General features: G+C 37.5%; 1 protein-coding gene across 2 annotated transcripts in view; it reads left to right on the top strand.

Moving 5' to 3' along the window:
- LOC307152052 (complement C3-like) overlaps nt 1-21,782 on the top strand; it is a 271,787-nt gene that overhangs the window by 204,202 nt on the left and 45,803 nt on the right. Inside the window, exons 1-9 of one of the 2 annotated variants that reach the window (XM_079860448.1) lie at nt 12,725-12,829; nt 12,914-13,109; nt 16,175-16,343; nt 16,825-16,898; nt 17,026-17,114; nt 17,294-17,376; nt 17,475-17,562; nt 18,522-18,624; nt 21,577-21,697. The exons of the other annotated variant lie outside the window; for it this stretch is intronic. Of the exons in view, the coding sequence (XP_079716574.1) occupies nt 12,759-12,829; nt 12,914-13,109; nt 16,175-16,343; nt 16,825-16,898; nt 17,026-17,114; nt 17,294-17,376; nt 17,475-17,562; nt 18,522-18,624; nt 21,577-21,697 (994 nt within the window). The 5' untranslated portion in view covers nt 12,725-12,758. Of the gene's footprint in view, nt 1-12,724; nt 12,830-12,913; nt 13,110-16,174; nt 16,344-16,824; nt 16,899-17,025; nt 17,115-17,293; nt 17,377-17,474; nt 17,563-18,521; nt 18,625-21,576; nt 21,698-21,782 lie in introns of those variants that run through there. 2 annotated transcript variants of the gene reach the window in all.

The raw sequence follows: 21,782 nt of genomic DNA, 5'->3' as shown, positions 1-21,782 counted from the left end.
CCAGTCTCCGTTGACCAACGAAAACCCCCAGCTAAGAACTTTATGGCCATGCAAGCTTCAAAGAAGATGAGCCCAACTAAAGAAAGAACTGGTCAATGTAAGATAGCTTGGAAAAGAATGATTGGCTCAGAGATAGCACAATTCAGCCCGATCAAGATAACAGCAGAAGCTGCTCGAGCCCACAACATTCCAGACCCCTCCTTAAGGACCTCTGATAGACCTCAGGGTGTAAAATCGTTTCAAACCACAGAACTGAGATTTTACCTATAACATACATAAAATCATTCAAGAACAATTTTCAATGGACTTATAGATCAAGCATCATGCAACGACATGATTCTATATTGTTCCTACAATAGATGGGTGTATCTGATATGCTTAGATGCCATACAATTCATGTAATTGTTATTATTGTTAGATGTTTGAATGAAAATGTGTTGTGTTTCATATCAATATTATCGTATGTTCTTAATTCAAAGGATGGCTTGATTGAAATCTGTGGAAAATGTTTTGGATTCTTATAATAGTAATAATGTCTTAGCTGTGGCCTCTGTACTCTTTGCTAGAGCTTAGAGAGTAAGGAGAGCACAGATAAGCTTGATTTATGATAAGAAGTGAAGAGAACGCCACCTCCTAAACAAAGACAGTGTCTAATTGGTTAGAACTGATCCAGGAGGCTGGGCGGACATTTGAGTTTAAACTCTTAACACCAGAACAAAGTTTAGAGTTTTAGTGCAGAACCAAAAATGCAGCGGGAGATGAAGATCTAAGACCGACTAGGAACCATGTAAACGCGCAGACGAAACAACCCAAATCAAGATCTTGAGAACATGGGTTAAACAGCTTCATTCAAGCCATCATCTACTCCTCTCAATTTCCTTTCTTTTCTTAGTTTCCTTTCTTTTCCGTTGTGAGTCTCGGTTCTAAGTTAAGTTTTGCGACAAGATTTCGAGCCACGTTTCTTCTGCAAAGCCAGCTTCAAACAAAGACTTTCATTCCGCCAGCACGCCACGTGACTGACCACGTGACCCAGACATCAGGCACGCGGAGACCAGCCAATGAACGGACCGGGAAAACCCCTTTCACGCAACAAAAAGGGAATCCCCAAAAGCAAAGACAAGCAAGTACTGCCTCCAGACTCTTAAGCTGAACTGGTGTATTTGATACTGATTTAATAACCTAGGAAACGAAAAAAGGGTTAAACTAATGATTGATGGTTCATTCAGGTTGTGTTTTATAAGTGCATAGAAACTTGGGATTACATCATCTCACTCTTAAACTCACTCTTAAAACTTAATCTTTCCTTACTCTCTTTCTTTCTGCAACGCGTATGAATGTGTGTGTGTCTGTGTTAGATATTAGTTATGTGTTAGAATAATCAATAAAGTCTTGTTTGTATTTTAAAGAGAAATATTACTTGTGTTATTGTGCTTACAAATTTAATGTCTTAAACTTCTGATCTAAGTTACCTTGCTAACTATATAGTGTTTCACTATAGTTCGGATATTTATATCCGTTGCAGAGTTGATAGTTACAGCCAGTTCAAATGAACCGCGAACGAGTCATTTGCTCGGTTGTAATAAGTGACTCTTTTGAATTCCCTATAAATTAATTAATAAATCCTTTGAGCTAAATTGTAATCACTACAAATTACAAATATCCTACATTATATTGGTGGAGAATGCGGGCAGTTTAACCTAAAATTGTAAGCATATACGAAGTAATTATATTTTCATAGTAGCCTATGCGGAGAAATCCGAACCTCCGAGTCTGTGTGTATGACGTATGCAGCGCGCGCCGCGCGCTCTGTTTGAATGAATGTCTGTGCTTGAGCTGTTACTCTAGTCTAGTCTGCCTCCCCATTTTATTCTTTTTATTTGTTATTTTATTCAAACTGCAGTAAAATAACCCAAGATATAAGATCCCACGCAACGATAAGGTAACAATTGAGCGTGTCCCTCGATTCTGAAATACTTTAATTATAGCTTAAGACATCTGCGTGTTCCAGAGTCTTTCAAATAGCTATAACGTTATGTGTGTTTGTATCAGTCAGAGAGCTGAATGAAATTAAAACTGCAGTAATTAAAATAACCATATTAGAACGAATATTCTCCTCATAGAGCGATGAGCGTGGTTCTAACGTTATTTATCTGATTCACCGTGCGTGTTCCACGGCGATGCGTGATAAACATCATAAGTATAACCTTATATTTGTCTGACTCAGTGCGTGTTCCACTGGGACGAATATTCTCCTCACAGATTAGTCTTTATTTCTCAGATTGTCAGTGCGTGTTCCACGGCAATCCCCGTGATATAAGCTTATCTGTGACTTTGTCTGTTCAATTAATTCGTGTAAACACTGCGTATGTCCGAGTGTAGTTAAATAGGAATTATTTAAAGTTGTGTTCAAGTAAAGCTTGATGTTGAAACTCAACCAACAGTTAAAAACCCTGTTGTTTTTGTGTGCTCGGATAACATTGCACAGAGACGTCGATCCGCCGAGATCGCTATAGTACAGCACAAAGCTGTCCTTTAAAGTTAATCACTCTTAAACAACTGAGTGAAGCCCCACGTCGTAAAACAGCTACGAGTGGTGTCCTTTAGTGCACAGTTTGAAATGCGCCGTCATTTCACGTAATACGACTGTACGTGCATATTCTCCAAACATTGCTGAAATGTGCCGACATTTCATGTAACTGCTTATTTGTTTACAAACTGCAATTCACAGTTCGCCCACTAGCGTTTGTTTTGTCGCCATAGTTACAATCGTGACACGGAAGTCTTAACCAACGCTTCCGGGAGAACTCTGACCCCAACGAACCCTTTGGTGGCTAGGCTAGCTAAGCTAAAGCTAAGCTAAGTAGTTGTTTACCATTGAGGCCTAAACTATGCTAAAGCCTCAAGCATTATTTACGGTTATCATTAATATTAACATCTGTGGTTAATGTGTCTGTTTGAACAACGTTAAAGTGATTTAACCATTTAAACACCTCGACTGTTACACCTGTTGGTCTTCTCTTCTTTCCTATTTTACCTGTCTCATACTTTACCCATATTTTTTTTTCTGTGAAAAGGAAATTTCGGTTCACAATTATTAATTTCATTTACCTGCATTTTACTTGAAAAGAAAATACTGGTTTATGATTATTAATTGCCAAATTCTAATTTGATTTAAAAAAAGGAAATATTAAATCAAGATTGAAGTTTTATTTTTCTAAACAGGTAATTTCTAACGATTTCTAGATTTATTTTTTAATAAATCTGATTTCATAATTTTCATAATTTCTAAATTTCTCTTTTGATTCCTAGCTTGGGAGTGAAACACCTGAGCCTCAATAGGAGACATTGGCATCTCACTACAAGTTTCAAATAAATCAGAGATAAACCTCTCTTACAAAGTTTTATTTTTTGAATGTTTAGTTGTTGGCAACTATCAATTCTATACTCGTAGTTCGACAAAGGCTCCAGAGCCATTTGTGGATCCAATCTCCTTCCCTCCTTTCCTTCTTACATCCTTCCTGTTCTGTCCTGCGTTCCCATCCTTCACATTTGTGGGAAACAAACCTGGAAGAACCATCAATCGAGTCTAAAGAAAGAGAAAGATAATTTTTCCAAAGAAAACAATTATTAGGTATTTGATTGGTAATCAAACCCTCTCTTGTTCTCCATACTCTCTCTGTCTTTGTAAACACAATTTACAATTTGACATCTTATCCAAGATCAATTAACAGAGACAAGTGTTGAGCAACCGTCGCCTTCAAAGCATCCCAGCAGAGCTGTAAGCGGTCCAAACTGAAGTTGTGTCAATCCTGTCAAACTTAGAAAAAAGGTATCAGCATTATTATTGTATTATTTTTCCTTGTAAACATAAACAATAATATTGTTTACCTTTCTGGAAACAGATTCTCACCGATAGGAAGCATTTACGAGAAAAATAATATTTCTCCTTCTTAAGAATTTTCTTTCTTGTTTTATTGAAATTGGTTTTAACCTCTCTCTCTTTTCCCCTTACTCAGTTGAGTGACGAAGTGTCCACATCACTAGCCTACCTGTCTACACTGAGACCAACACTTAGACATTACAACACTTCACTATTGTTGTACAGTCACTGAAACGACACTTAGCTGTTCAACCACATACAGGCTTACACCCCACACAGATCTGTGTCAGTCTCTTCACCCCAGCGTGCCAACATGTCGCGGACAACAAACCCCTCTGACATGGACGCCTGGCTCAGAGGCATCACAGACTGCCTCACACCAAAGACAATTGAACTGTTATTATTTTTAATAATAATCATAATTCTGAGAAGACTCCTGACACATGATTCAAGCCAGAATCAGAACCACAACCACGGGGAACTAACCAAGATCATCTGTTCCCTAAGCAATGCCTTCACAGCCCAGCTGACACTAAGCGACAAGCACATCACCCACCTTCAGGAGGAGCTGACACGTGCCCAGAGCCGCATGGACAAGCTGGAAGTGAAAGTCCAGGACGACTTCAAGCGTCAGACCACTGAGTTCCTGAGAGAGCTGATGCACACTCAACGCTGCGCAGACCAGCTCAAAACGAAAGCTCAAGACAAACTCATGCCTGATGTAGTGGAGCAAGAAACAAAGGAACAAGTTGACAAGCTCCAAGAAGCCCTTGCAGTCACTGAACGTGACAAGCAAGAATTAAAGACTGTCCAGATGCACCTGGTAAACCAACTCCAGGCTGCTGAACATCAGCTAGAGAAAGCCAAAGCTGACATTAAAGATAAGAACTCTGAAATTAATGCTCTGAAAGACCACCTGGAAAGGTGCAGTGCTGACATTGACCATCTGACCCAACAGCGAGATGACGCCAACGACGAGCTCTACGCGGTCAGAGATGAACTCCGGCATGTTTTCAAACAGAAACCAGAGCCAAGAAGGGAGAGACCTCCCTCAGCATCACCACTGCTGAGCAGAACAGAGTCTCCCATCCAAGAACTGCCATACAACAGAAAAGGTGAATGGCCGCAACCCAAAACATCACCAGCCTTCACCACAGAACTGTTCACTGCCAACAAACAAAGAGAGCTCATCCAGGCAGACTCCAAAGCTGCACAGGGGATGACCTTTAAAGATCTCAACCAGCTGGTTAAGAATATCACTCAGTTCAACCCGAACTCCACGGAGGGCCAAGACATTGAAGCCTACATCCGAGATATCAACTTCCATCTAGAGGTGAGACCACATGTGACTGACAGAGACAGGTTATACCTCCTCCGATCCACATCCGGTCCAGAGGTACGAAGCTTCCTAGACCGACAACCTGCTCATGTAAAGTCAAACTTCCAGCTACTATGTGAGACACTGATAAAAGAATTCACAGGCCCAGAGTCGGAACACGGTGTGTTAATCGCCTTGGAAACCAAACAAGGTCGACACGAGACTCCCCAAGCCTACTACCAGCGTTTTCGACAAGCCTTCTTTGGTGCACATAACTCACCTGAACATGAAGAGGATGTGAATTTCAAAACCCTTTTTCTGAGGAACCTGCATCCCGGATTGAGTCATCATCTTCATGTCATGGCCAGCGCAGACACAATGACAATTCAACAGCTACGTGACCTGACGCACAAAGCCTACATTAAACAAAAGATGTCCTCAAAGAAAGGTTTGAAAACATCCACAGTTTCAAACTCCTTCAGCCAAGACACAAGCCTTGCACGGGAAGACACCCAGTGGCATGACAACACCACAGTCCTTCACAAGGTGCACAGAGAACGTGACCCCCAGGCCAATGACAACTACCACACCAACCGCATGGAAAAGCCATGGGACCAGCCACGCTTCTCAATGAACCCACAAGAAGGAAACAACTGGAATCCTAACTGGATATCCAAAGGCTGTCAACCAACGCATCCAAAAGCATTCAATGTGAGTAATCGACGACGAAACTCACCTCGGCACCACTCAGTCAAACACAACACTGAGTGTGCCCAAGAACAAGACAGTTTACCCTCAGAAGACATGGAGCAACTAATGAGGCAAATGAAAGTGTTCATAGAAAACAAGCTGAACACGAATGACCAACAAGATGAGTCAAATTCACTATGACTAGCGATGGAACGGAAGACCAATGATCATCTGGTACGCCTTCATAATGAAGATGACGACCACCTGTTCTACAACAACACAGAACAGAGGGGTCTCTCACAGCCAACCACTGACAAACACCCAGAGGTACCAGAAAACACCACACTGGCTTCCCATCACTCACAAAGAAACCATCACACAAGCTCCAAACTCAAGAACCACGTGTGTGCTACAGTAACCACGGTAAGCACAGAAGGTCAGAAAGTCTGTCACAACCAGAAGGCATCAGAAGAGGAATGCAACAACGGAGACAAAGTCTTGCACCACAGCGTCACGCTTCCATGCCAAACTGCCTCCCAATGTCTGCCAGAGAACTTCCTGCCTTACTAGACTGACCCCCAGCAGATCATAGAAGATCCCTTTTCTAAGGCAAAGATGCAACAAGCCAATCTTCATCTAAGCTCATCAAAGCTAAGCCAAGAAGCACGTGGGCAAGCCTTCAAGAAAAGGGGGGAGCAAAACAGACTGAGTCAGATCTGACCATACACACATACATACATACATACATGCCTACATACATACATACATACATACATGCACTACACTACGCCACTAACATGCTCACTAACACGTAGAGGTTAACCACATCTACCATGGAAAACATTCAGCAAACATGTTTTCCCCACAAGTAGAAACTAACTTCAGAAACTAGCTTAACGACTTAGCTACACTTATCATAGGAAACATGGTAGCTATCCATCCAACAAGTAGAACACCTCTCATTACACTGTGATACCTGACACCTTAGCTGCGCAACAGTAGTTATAAGCCATACAACTGCTCTGTTTTGTTTTACCTCTTCCTTAACTTTCCTTCTTCCTTTATTAGGTAAAATGCATGTCTACCCCCTTAAGGGTCAAGGTCATGGTAGTAGGATTGACGCACCACGCCTGACACTTGTAAGCCGCCTTAAAACGAATGTGAGCCAGAGAGCTCCATGCATGATGGGTCACATAATTGTTACCACAAATTATGTCACCAGAAAATAAAAGGTAAAACGTCTTAACGTAAAACAACTTAGAAGAGAAGATAACAAACAAACGTAATCACAGAATTTGATCAAAGAATAACCGTACCGAAACAAATTAGAATAACAATCCCAAAATGTAAACTCTATTCAATATAATAGACCATATTGAGAGAATGAACTTGAACTTTTAATACTTAAGTAATCTAATGCCCTGCACCAGTACAGTGACCAGTCATGGAGGTGTTGTCTTGTTGTTTGCTTTGTATGTGTCTGTTTCTTCTACCCGTGTTTCTCCAGCGTTCACCGATGTCTTCATCTTAACACATCGCCGTACGAAGAGGGGATATGTAGGATTGAGTGCGAAACAAACACAAATGAATCTTCCAGGTGAATTGTTCAAACATAATTTCTCACAGAACTGAACATTCCAGACACCAAATCACCAACCCCAGAGCCATAAAAGAAGGCTCCAGCCAGCCAGTCTCCGTTGACCAACGAAAACCCCCAGCTAAGAACTTTATGGCCATGCAAGCTTCAAAGAAGATGAGCCCAACTAAAGAAAGAACTGGTCAATGTAAGATAGCTTGGAAAAGAATGATTGGCTCAGAGATAGCACAATTCAGCCCGATCAAGATAACAGCAGAAGCTGCTCGAGCCCACAACATTCCAGACCCCTCCTTAAGGACCTCTGATAGACCTCAGGGTGTAAAATCGTTTCAAACCACAGAACTGAGATTTTACCTATAACATACATAAAATCATTCAAGAACAATTTTCAATGGACTTATAGATCAAGCATCATGCAACGACATGATTCTATATTGTTCCTACAATAGATGGGTGTATCTGATATGCTTAGATGCCATACAATTCATGTAATTGTTATTATTGTTAGATGTTTGAATGAAAATGTGTTGTGTTTCATATCAATATTATCGTATGTTCTTAATTCAAAGGATGGCTTGATTGAAATCTGTGGAAAATGTTTTGGATTCTTATAATAGTAATAATGTCTTAGCTGTGGCCTCTGTACTCTTTGCTAGAGCTTAGAGAGTAAGGAGAGCACAGATAAGCTTGATTTATGATAAGAAGTGAAGAGAACGCCACCTCCTAAACAAAGACAGTGTCTAATTGGTTAGAACTGATCCAGGAGGCTGGGCGGACATTTGAGTTTAAACTCTTAACACCAGAACAAAGTTTAGAGTTTTAGTGCAGAACCAAAAATGCAGCGGGAGATGAAGATCTAAGACCGACTAGGAACCATGTAAACGCGCAGACGAAACAACCCAAATCAAGATCTTGAGAACATGGGTTAAACAGCTTCATTCAAGCCATCATCTACTCCTCTCAATTTCCTTTCTTTTCTTAGTTTCCTTTCTTTTCCGTTGTGAGTCTCGGTTCTAAGTTAAGTTTTGCGACAAGATTTCGAGCCACGTTTCTTCTGCAAAGCCAGCTTCAAACAAAGACTTTCATTCCGCCAGCACGCCACGTGACTGACCACGTGACCCAGACATCAGGCACGCGGAGACCAGCCAATGAACGGACCGGGAAAACCCCTTTCACGCAACAAAAAGGGAATCCCCAAAAGCAAAGACAAGCAACTGCCTCCAGACTCTTAAGCTGAACTGGTGTATTTGATACTGATTTAATAACCTAGGAAACGAAAAAAGGGTTAAACTAATGATTGATGGTTCATTCAGGTTGTGTTTTATAAGTGCATAGAAACTTGGGATTACATCATCTCACTCTTAAACTCACTCTTAAAACTTAATCTTTCCTTACTCTCTTTCTTTCTGCAACGCGTATGAATGTGTGTGTGTCTGTGTTAGATATTAGTTATGTGTTAGAATAATCAATAAAGTCTTGTTTGTATTTTAAAGAGAAATATTACTTGTGTTATTGTGCTTACAAATTTAATGTCTTAAACTTCTGATCTAAGTTACCTTGCTAACTATATAGTGTTTCACTATAGTTCGGATATTTATATCCGTTGCAGAGTTGATAGTTACAGCCAGTTCAAATGAACCGCGAACGAGTCATTTGCTCGGTTGTAATAAGTGACTCTTTTGAATTCCCTATAAATTAATTAATAAATCCTTTGAGCTAAATTGTAATCACTACAAATTACAAATATCCTACATTAGTGATGATTGAACATTATTGAAGACACCTGATGTTAACAAGCAAAATCACAAATTGTAAGTTACCATTATGACGATCAATGGTTGCTTTAGTTGGACTCTAGACCCATTTATTATTAACTTTAGATTTTGTTTGTCTGTTGTTTCTGAATTATAATCACCAGATGAACAAAGAAAAAAGTGATCTGATGGTGTTGGTTATGTTATGACAATCATCATTTGAACTTGATCACTGAACTCATTAAAATCCTTCTTTCTGACTTTGAGTTATGTTGTTGGTTAGTGAATCTGCATAAATGCCCAGAATTTTTTATATAATATGAAGGATTTCTTAAAAGTTGTTAAAAATAAAAAAATATTCTTTTAGGCACACACAGATGTCAAGATTCAGTCTATGCATCTCAACAATGGTGAGGAGCAGAATATTCAATTAGGAAAAGGAAATTACATAGACAATTCAGATCATAATTTATTCATACCGCAATGCATGATGGGAGCCATTAATGAGTTGTGATTGGTGGCAGCCACAGCAACATGCTTTATTATTGTCACCATTGTTGAGATTCACAGGCTGATTATTGATGTCTGTGTTTTAAATTAATTTATCTGAATGTCTTTTGATCAGAACAATGTGTATTAAATATTTTGAATTATAAGTAAAGTACTGATAATCATAGGCTGAAGAATCACAAAACTGCAGCTAACAAGTTAAACCAAACGATCTCAATAAGTTTCCTTTTTCAGATCACAGCATGATTATGTCAAAACATAACCAACACTAAGATAACATTTTACTTTGTTCATTTAACTGTTATAAATCAATAACAGCAGTCAAACAACAGTAAATATTAAAGTAAAAATATAATGGTCTAGAGCCCAACTAAAGCAAACACCCATCACCTTAATGGTAACTTACAATTTGTGTCCATCCATGTCCAATTACATCGTAATAACGAGATCTTATGTCGTTAAAATGACATATATTCTTGGCCTTATAAGGACATGTGTAAGGACATGCCTTTATCCACATAAAACTGATAGCCAATCATGTCTTTATCATACTTCTACGTTCAAAAAGCTGAAGCAATAGCAGCCCCCAATGGACATTCATGTTAAAAGGTCAAATTCTGTACACCTTATTAATAAAGCATGTGCAGCCTACAGATTAGCAGATGAGCCCAGAATACGAACATTTCGTTTAACTGCACATTAGGCTAAGCGTTTTCCTCCCATAGAAAACCCTTATAATAAAGAAAAAGCTTTAGGCTACTTCAGTGATAAAGATCAAATGCTGTACACACCTTATTAATAAACCATACTATCCTACAGAAAAGCAGATGAGCCCAGAATATGAACGCAACGCATTTAATTTCACGTTAAGCGTTTTCCTCCCATAGAAACCCTTTATTATAAAGAAAATAAAGGTGGCTCTTAACGTGTCTTTCTATGGGAGGATGGCATTGCGGTGCACAGCAAATCCTTTAAATGGTATTCAATGCAAAACAAAAATGACAAATATAAATAGCCAATAAAATAAACAAATTATTGTGGCATTAATTAGCCCACAAACAATATTTATTTTAAAGCCTAAACAATTTATTTAAAGAAAAACACCAGTGTTGGGCATTTATCTGTATAGGCTAAGTGTTTCAGCCACCCTTTTCAAACTGGCGCAAGAAAATGCAACAGAATTTGATTTGTTATACATGAAGAGGACTTATCCGTCTGGCATGGCCGCTTGCTCTAATGTTAACCTAGATAAATGTTCGCTATTATATAAACCCCGCCTCCATGTATTATTCAACGGGACTTGAGACCAACTAAACAATTTAATTACACTTCAAATATCTTCTTTCCGAAGGTGGTTTCTGTCATTTACTGTAGTTTTTATCACGCTGATGTAAATTCAAGTGTTTGTTTTTAAAATAAGTTTGTTTTTAGTTAGTTATTTGATGCTATAAAAACGGTGGTGTGACGTCATGATGGACAGCTGTGATTGACAAGTTCTCTGAGTGAAGTAGTCACTGAAGCACCAACAGACTTTTTTTCGGGATCTTCGGAGGACTGAGGAGATTGGAGCTTTAAATTTAAAATCTAAATTTCTATAATTAATTATTTCACACCGAGAGTGAGGATGGGGCCTTGATTTTGCAGCTTTACTTCCTGCTCATTACTGCGCGGGTCTGGTCCCGAAATCGCTACTGCGCAGACTCAAGCCCCAAGATGTCAGCGCCATATCGACACACTGGCGGCTTCAGTTCTCACCAATGGAAGAGAGCGAAGGGGCGTCGTCCATATTTTTTTCACAGTCTATGGTCTAAACCGGCGAAATGATAGTCTCAAAATCCAAATGAATCAAATAGGATTGACTCAGAAACGAGTCAATTAATGCATGCATGTCACTTCATCCACAAATGCACATCTTACTTGTTGCACGCAAAAATTCTGACCTACATTAATACAAAATCGAGGTTTTGTATTAACAACTATGTCTCCATTTGTACAAAATGCTGCACATTCATGCGTTTCTGGATTTTGCACACACAAGTTGCATTATATTAGTACTGACGCACTTTGTGAATTTGTCAAATAGATGGGTAGTTGTGCGCACATTAATAATTAACACCAGGCCTATTTATTTGTAGTTGTTTGTGTGTGGGTTGTGAAATGCTTAAAAACACAGCAAAATTAAAGTCTCAAAATCCAAATGAATCAAATGAGATCGACTCAGAAAATACATCAATGAATGCACGCGTGTCACCTGATCCACACATACACATCTTCTTTGTTGCATGCGCAAATTATGACACACTACTACAAAGAAAACATTTGTATTCACAAAAATGTCTCTATTTGTACAAATTGCTACACATTCATTCAATTTTGAATTTTGCACACGCAAGTTGAAAGGCATTTGGTTGTGGATAGTAAAACATATCTGCAACATTTATCAAGTTCATGGATAATTGTGCTTGCAAACGTTAATCATTTTGATATTCATCCCATACTCAAAGATCAACAGAGCGGCTGCCAGTTTACCAAAGGTTGAATTTACACAACAGGATTTTGCAGGTCATTTACGGGAAATCTGAATTTGACTGCTGCTACTCTTCATATTTATGAGATCTTTATTAATCTCCCGCACTGAATTTGCATTTGTGTTTTTCATTAGGCACTGATTCAAAAGACACAAGATTCAGATTTATTCAGTCTATATGTTAAATGAACTTAAAATATATATTTGATTTAGAAAATGTATGAAAATAAAGAAGTTATTTGTGTATCATACAGGAGATTCATAAAGATCTTATAAGGATTTGAAAAGTGAATGGCAGTCAAACATAAATATTACTTGCTATACTGTTAGATTGTAGATTGCTGAACTGTCAGTTTACTTACAAAACAAATGCAAAAAAACAGAGAGAAGTTTGGACTTTGAGGGTCACAGAGGCGGGTATAAATCTGAGCTGCTACAGGTTCACACACACACACACACACACACACACACACAGAGACACGATGGAGGTGAAGCTGCTGTGTCTGACTGTTGTTCTTCTCTCCTCACCCCTCCTCACACTGTGTGACCCGCTGTGAGTATTAAACACACCGTTTGCTCATAGAGTTACTAATAATCAGTTTTTAAGATTTCAAACGCTGTGATTTGATCTCCTCAGGTTTGTTCTGTCAGCTCCTAATTTGCTGAGAGTGGGTTCCTCAGAGAACGTGTTTGTGGAGGCTCAGGATTACACTGGAGGAAACCTGAACGTGAGGATCTCAGTGAAGAACTTCCCAAAGAAAGACAGGGAGATAACAGACAAAACAGTGACACTGACTGCAGAAAACAATTACCAGATCCTTACAGATATAAAGGTGAGAGCTCCATAAATACAGTGATGTTTCATTCTGTAACATGTTGAGAGTCAGGAGCAGGCTGGGAAGCAGATCCACGTCCAGGTTTATTCAAATAATCCACAAGGTTATAATCCACAAGGTAACTAGCATAAACAAATAAAAACATGATAAACCTGAGGGGTATTGCACAAAAGTAGAATTAAGAAAGCCAGGATAACAGAACAGTCGCGGCTTGACCTAGTTTAATCAGTGCATCCTGGCTTAATCCGTTGCACGTTTGCTGAGCCAGGATGAGAACGCGCGGATATGTCAAGCCGGGTGTATATAGTTTGGATAAATGCGCGTTCACGGCATTCTTAAAAAGATCACGAAATCGATCACAGAATCACCGATGCAAAAATGGACAAAACCCGTGCGGCATACTTTTCGCCTAATGAGCAAAAGCTTCTTATGGAAACGTATGAAGAAATTAAACATATAATATGTAAAAAAGGCAACACAGCTGCTGTAATAAAGCAAAGAGAGAATGCTTGGCAAATAATAGCGGACCGATTGAATGCATAAGTAGTCCAAATAACCAGTGCTCCACTGAAACCCTCATAATTACAATTCAAGGAGTTAGGCCCTACTTGTCATTTTCAAAAATAATTGTATACTTTGCCTTAAATGTGACCAGTGGACATGCATTTAACATGTAGAATAATTGCAAACACCTACCCACTATGTGCATCTATTTGATCTATTTAGTTTATTTTATGTCAATAATCTTTTTACTCTTATCAATTTGTATATAGGTTTTGTTTCTAATTGATTTGATGTAATCTATAATCAGATAATTTGCTCTATTTTTATCCATCTAAAAGCCCCACATCATCACATAGCCTTCACCATACCTAGAGATTGGCATGGAGTTCTTTCCATAAGATCATCTCTCAATGCAAATCATTAGGCTAACTGAAATAAAACCATGCCAATCTCTAGGTATGGTGAAGGCTATGTGATGATGTGGGGCTATTTTAATTCCAAAGGCCAAGGGAACTTTATCAAGATGCATAGTATCCTGGATCCATGAAGTAACTGGCCTTTAAAAATAAAAATCTGCCTGCATCTATGGGAATTTAACATAGGGGTGTCCAGACTTATGCACCCTGTATTTTAAGGAAGAACATTTATTTATTTACGATACATTATTCATTCACAAAGAAAATTGGTGTCCTTAAAGGTTGGATTTTTCCTAATTTTTTTTAATTAAGGCATTAAGTTCAATTTCCAAAAGATGATTTTTTTATTCCTCTTTTTAGCATGGGTGTCTAAACTTATGCTTAGCACTGTATCTCATCAACTGCAATAAAATATAATATATTGATATTTTTTCTCATTCAACAGTACATTTCTACTCTATACTTGCATATTTAGATATACAGTCTATATTCTATTTCTCATATTGTATTGTATAGTTCTTTTGCACTGTGTTGGCATTCATTGTGGACAGTAAAGTAATAATTGCTCAGGAAAATCTGCTTTCCTCACTGGGTGTATGACAATAAATGCTTTAAATCTCGAATAATATTCATCAAACCTCTGACATTGAAATGAACAGCAGTTTTCAATAATAACTAAAATAACAGTACGCATACTTGGATGAATGACAGTATATCTAGTATTTTAATGCAGGACCATGAAGTGACTAAAACAAATTAATATCTAGTAGGATTTAGGGAGGAACTAGCCGATCAATCACTAGGATTAATCTTAGCCTGGTTGTTAGCCTGCTCCGGAGCAGGCTAGCTGCAAAGTGTAAATCTCCATAGTAACTTAATGTAGATTAATTTAGCCTCCCTTCATGCAACCGAGTCAGGGCTAAATTCAGCCAGGATAACTGGAAAATCCCAGCTTAATCCCTTATCTTGCTTTTGTGCAATACCCCCCAGAGAATGTGATTTCAGCGACTGACTGAGAACAAGGGCTATATATACACAGGCAGACAAGCTTAACATGATAACAAGGGGGCGTAGATAATAAGAAACACCTGGAGACTAATCAACTTGAAAACCTACAAAGAACTACAAAACATGGTGCAAGACAGGAGATAACATAAGAGAACAGGAACACACAAGACAGGGGATCATCCCAGCTAACAGACTTTTAAGAATGTTCTCCAAATATTCAGTGTTGGTTCTGGGAATGTGAAAAATGTCCAGTTTTCTTGACGTTAGAGGAATGTGTTTTAAAGGTATAATGTTCCTCAAACGTTCTTTCAACTTAATTTTGATTTAAAATTCAACATTATAGGAACATTGATTTCTAACATTCCAAGAACATCGTAACAAATTAGCCCAAAGGGGAAATATTAATAATAACTCATAATTATCAATTATGATTAGTTATTAATATTTGGGTCAGTTAATTGGATTAACTTGAGGTAGCTAAATTAATATTACAATCAATAATTGTCTGATTTGTCTCAGTCGTTACAACATACAAATTTCCAGTTTCCTGAATGTTACTAGGATGTTATTTAAAGGTTAGTGTGATGTTCCTGAAACTTTCTTTCAATCATCTTTCGAAAGAGTAATACGAACACAAACTACAACTTTATTCAGACACAGCCTTAGATGAACTGAAGATAAAAGACATTAACTCTCTGAAGATCTGATTAAACAACTCCACAAACAGCATTACCAGCTTCACTTATTACTAACCAGACTGACTTTATTTCTGTCAGACGTCTACAGAAGATCTTATTGAGAATTAACAGAGGTTTAAACATCACACTAACCTTTAAATAACATTCTAGTAACATTAAGGAAACTGGACATTTTTAGTTCTTGGAATGTTAGAAATCAATGTTCCTATAATGTTGAATTTTAAATCAAAATTAAGTTGAAAGAACGTTTGAGGAACATTATTAAAACACGTTCCTCTAACGTCAAGAAAACTGGACATTTTTCACGTTCCCAGAACCAACACTGAATATTTGGAGAACATTCTTATAACAAAAGTCTGTTAGCTGGGATCATAACACATTCTCATTATTTTATTATCAGATAAAATTTTTTGGCTGATGATTATCTGTTCTCTAGATCCCTGATGATATGTACTTGTTCTCTGATGACCCTCTGGAGAAGCAGTATGTGTATCTACAAGCTCAGTTTCCATCTCACACTCTGGAGAAAGTGGTCATGGTCTCATTCCAGACTGGATATATATTTGTACAGACAGACAAGCCCATCTACACGCCTGCTAGCAGAGGTACGATTCAGTGCTAAGTAAAGTTCACAACGTAATTTCGGGAGGAATTAATCTAATCTATCAATTAACTGCTGGAGCATAAGCAGCCGCTCACCTTCATCAGCTGTTTTGGCGTCCCTCTACCTCCCCAACTCCACCAACATCATTTAAATAACATAATTATAACATCTTGCTACCATACTCATCATGTAAGCATCAGTAGTCCCACTGGAGGGTATATCTAAGCTCGAGTTGAAGCTGCTTCATTGAGCCCTCCATTGTGGACAGAAAGCCAAATACACTTAACCTTTTTAGCTTAAAGATTATATGGGCAAAGGAACTCATGAAATACTTGGAAAATATAAAGCACGATGTGAACTTTATACATAAGCATGACATAATTGTTTATTATTAAACTGACTGCTATGTGAATCAGGGTTTGAATCTGAGTAAAAAACATCAGAACTCATATTTCAGTTTTTTGCTTTGACCTCTTTTGCAGTTCAATACAGAATTTTCTCTCTGACGCCCAACATGAAACCACTCAGTCAGACTGACGTCACGGTGGAGATCATGGTACACACTTATATAAGTGTTAATACACACACACACACACTGTAGACATTTCAGCTGTAATGAGCATCATTGCACTGCTGATCTCAGTAAACACACAGTGTTAATGCTGATTTCTGTGTTTCTGAAGAATCCACAAGGCATCACATTTTCATCAGAGAAGATATATCCAGTGAAAGGGATGAAGTCTTGGATATACGACATTCCTGAGGTTGCCAGGTGTGTGAAACGCTGACTGAAGATATTCAACCTGAGTGAACTTTAATTAATGATTCAATGATATCTCTTTAATTTATCTACACAATACTAGATGTGATCTGTGTTATAAGATTCATTTGATCTGTTGTATAATGCTTATTTATATTTTGTTAAAGTGTTTTGAAATGTTTTTGTTTCAGTCTTGGGATCTGGAAGGTTGTCACTCGGTACACAAACACTCATCAGAAGAAGTTTACGGCAGACTTTGAGGTCAAAGAATATGGTAAGATGTGTGTCAACAAAATGTGTGTTGTGTAAATGCGATGATAACTAAGATAATGTTTTTATTTATTTGTGTCTTTTCTCTGGATTGGTTTATAGTGCCGCCAACATTTGGAGTCAGATTAAGACCCAGTAAGTCTTTCTTCTATGTGGGTGACGAAAGCCTGACAGTCGACATTGAAGCCAAGTAAGACAACATATGTTCTGCTTCACTGTATTGAAAATTAATCTTTAATGTGTGCACACACTGATTTAAAAAAATCTCTATGTAAACTACAAAATAATATGTGCTATGAGAGCAACCAAAACTTTTCATGAGTGTTTGAGATAGTATAACTTCCAAAAGTAACAAAGACATTTATCTTAGTCTCAAAAGGCTTATTTTTTTGAGTTGTGGTTATTCTGTATTTTACTGGTAGTATGAATATTGTTGTGTATCCGCTCTCATGACTGAAGTTTCCTCGCTCATCGTTCCTCGCCTCCTCGCAGTGCAGTTAGAGGACTGAGATGCTCTTCTAGACGACTGAGATCCAGCGTTTACGGGTCATGGGCTGGAGGACGGAGGAGCGAGGAAACAAGAAAGCATCAATTTGAGCATTGAGAAGCACCCACAGATTTTGGGGATGCTAGTGTGAACATGATGGATTATGGACAATATATTGATGTATGCTGTGTCTGAAAGAAACTCTGTGTGTTTATGTTTATAAACATGAAGGACTGAGAAGCCCTAGGAAGTGGATTTGAGGCAATATTTGGTTTGCAACATTTGTTTGCATAAATCTGAATGCATGGACTCTGTTTGCATTTGTTAAATGTTGTAAACAACAACAGCTTAAGGGAAAGCCATAACAGGTTTTATATATCATTTATTATGACTGAATCAACCTGACATCAGTTGGTTACACCAGGGGTTTTCAAAGTGTGTGGCACAGAGAGCAGCTCCAGAGTATATTGGCTACACTGTAAAATCCAACAGGTGTTCTTCTAACTAACACTTTTTAGATAACCATACAAAATGAGTAGTGTACATGCTCATATAAAAAAATATAAAAAAACATGAAAAACCCTCATGTTGTTCAAAACATGTATGACTGTGGAGAAAGAAAAGAAGGTAGTTAGACAAATGTTCAAGCTGTGCTTTTATAGGTACCTGTTTGGACAGAAGGTGGAAGGAAATGCGTTTGTGATGTTTGGTGTGATGGACGGTGAGAAGAAAACAAGTATTCCTTCTTCTCTTCAAAGAGTTCAGGTGAGAGACATTAAACAGTTTCCACACTGTTAAAAAAAAAACCCGTGAAATTTACGGTAAAAACCGGCAGCTGTGGTTGCCAGTATTTTACCGTAAAAATATGGTGGCAACCTTTTATGTTTTACGGGATTTAAATTTACGGGCAAAAAAACACAATGTAAAAAAAACCTGTGAAATTTACGGTAAAAAAAACGTCAGCTTGGTTGCCAGTATTTTACCGTAAAAAATATGGTAGCAACCTTACTTTGAAAAAAAACCTTCAAGCAGGATTTAAATGTGTGGTAAAAAAAAACATCAGCTGTGGTTCCCAGTACTTTACCATACAAAATACAGTAGGAACCTTTTAGTTTTCATGGGACAACCGTTATATTACATAAACCGATAAATGTTATCATTAAATTTCACTAAAGTATTAAAGTCTACTTTATATCTTTGTAATATACTGATAACCATCATAATAATACAAGTGGTAAAAAAGAAAAACACAATGATTTAAGTATACCATTAGTTTTCCACAAACTGAGGCACATGTTAATATTTAAAAGGTGCACAGTGTCATACACACAAACACAAAACACCATCATGGTGACACACACACATGACTCCAAATAATGCCATAAACATTCATTAAACAATATATGATGTAATATAAACCCCAAATGTATAATACTGATAACAAAAACCAAGAAGAAACATAATTATTTAAATGAAATAGCATCAAATGTGAAGTGTCACACAGGGAATTCTGGGAATGTCAATTTAGAGAAACAACACAAGAAACACAAGAACTACAACTGACTTTAGACACAGCCTGAGATGAAATCAACTGAAGAGAAAAGAAGACATTAAATCTGTGAAGATCTCAGCAGAGGAGGATTAAACAACTCCACAAACAGCATTACCAGCTTCACTTATTACTAACCAGACTGACTTTATTTCTGTCAGACGTCTACAGTTCTGTTTGAGAATTAACAGAGGTTTAGATGTTGATGATTTATTGTTTCATTTGAAGTCACCATGATGGAGATTAGTGACTGCTTTAGTTGGGCTCTTGACCCTTGACTTTCTAACACTAGTCTTTCCCTGCCTGCTAGAACTCTGTGTTTATAAGACATGCTGATTATGACTAGAAAGTCAGAGAGGGAATGAATCACGTGATGTTGATTGTGTATTGATGATGGCAATCACCATGTTTGATTCACTAAGGTCTTTTCTTTGATTATATGTGCCATTAATTTTACATTATTGTTTGTAGTAGTCCTATGATTCTACAGCATGTGATCCATCAGTATTGTGATAATCAGAAATTTTTTTAAAACATTGTGCACAACTAAGGTTTGAACTACTAATTTGCATTTTAGACACACACAGACATCAAGAGTCAGCGTATGAATCTCAACAATGGTGATGATAAAAGTGCACTTGATGCAGCCTCCAATCAAAACTCATCAGTATCTCCTAGCATGCATTGCAGCAGGAATACATTATGCTGAATTGCCTTAGTATTTTATTTTATTATTATATCTGCTTTTTTGATGTTGTTTTTGTTGCAGCTTTTTAGTAGCTTGTTTTGTGATGTTCAGAGTTTTATCTGATTATTGTGTTGATTGTCACCGTTGTTGAGATTCATACGCTGAATCTTGATGTCTGTGTTGGTTTAAATTTCTCAGTAGTTCAAAACCTTTTCTACAACATGTATATTTAAAGTTCTTCAGATTATCTGTTGCTCACTGCTGGCTCACATGAGGGGTCACAGAAATATTACACTCAAAAATATGAAATATATTTATATTACAAGTTTACTCATAAAGTGAGAAATAAGACTCTTTATGAGATTAGTGAATCAGACCACTACATGATGATTAAATCATCATTAACCTGCCAACATCACCTGGTCATATTTTCTTTCTGATTTTCATGCCATAACGATTGTGTTACATAACCACGCAGTTAAAGCAGCCAGAGTAAATCTAAAGTTAGAAAATCAAGGGTCAAGAGCCCAACTACAGCAAACACTCATCTCCATAATGGTAACTTCAAACTTTATTATTTTCAATAAAACATAGTCTGAACCTCTGGTAATTCTCAATAATAACTTTTATTATGACAAATTGGTTTGTAATACAATATTTTTTTAGATTACAGGAAACCACAGCTGGCAGTTTTTTTTTATTTTATTTTTTTTAACATAAACTGAAGTTCAATGCCATAAAACCTAAAATATTACTACCATATTTTTTACGGTAAAGCACTTGCAAGCTGCTTGTTTTTTACCGTAAACTTTAGTTCAGTGTCGTAAAAACAAAAACATTTCTACCGTATTTTTTACGGTAAAGTACTGGCAACCACAGCTGCCAGTTTTTTTTCCGTAATATTTAGATCACTGCCGTAAAACCTAAAATATTACTACCATATTTTTTACGGTAAATCGCTTGCAATCAGCTGCCAGTTTTTTACCGTAAACTTTAGTTCAGTGCCGTAAAACATAAATATTTATACCGTATTTTTTTTCGGTAAAGTACTGGCAACCAGCTGCCAGTTTTTTACCGTAATTTTTAGTTCGATGATGTAAAACTTTGTAAAATTAGTAAACAATTGCTACCGTATTTTTTTACGGTAAGGTACGGTAAATGCAACGGTAATTTTTTTTTTACAGTGTATTTCCAAAATCCGTACATTTAACAGTATATTAATGTAAAATTACATGAAATGTCCCGTGAGAGCTATTACAGTTTTCCACTGTATATAGTAAGGGTACATACCGTTAAGGAATTAACATTTCTTTTCCGTTGCTTTTTTACAATTTTTTACTGTTAAAATTACGAAAAATTTTTACAGTGCAAGCAGGGATCAATCTCATTTCTCCTCACATAAAGGATGACTTAAATAAAACATTAAAATGCTTTTTACTGCGTCTTGTTGATTGCTGTTGTCTTTCTCATATATTAATAGATAAAGAAAGGAGAAAGTGAGGCAGAACTGAGCAGGGAGATGATCACTAAGACCTTTCCAGACATTAAGCAGCTGGTTGGACGATCAATCTATGTTTCAGCCAGTCTTTTAACAGAAAGTGGTAAGACTCAACAGATACTGTACATCTGTATGTTTACATGCCTGTGTGTGAATGTATATGAGAGGCTAATCGTGTGTGTGTGTGT

The sequence above is a fragment of the Squalius cephalus genome, assembly GCF_949319135.1.
Source record: "Squalius cephalus genome assembly, chromosome: 2".
Lineage (NCBI taxonomy): Eukaryota > Metazoa > Chordata > Actinopteri > Cypriniformes > Leuciscidae > Squalius > Squalius cephalus.
This window is presented reverse-complemented; position numbering and strand designations above follow the sequence as displayed.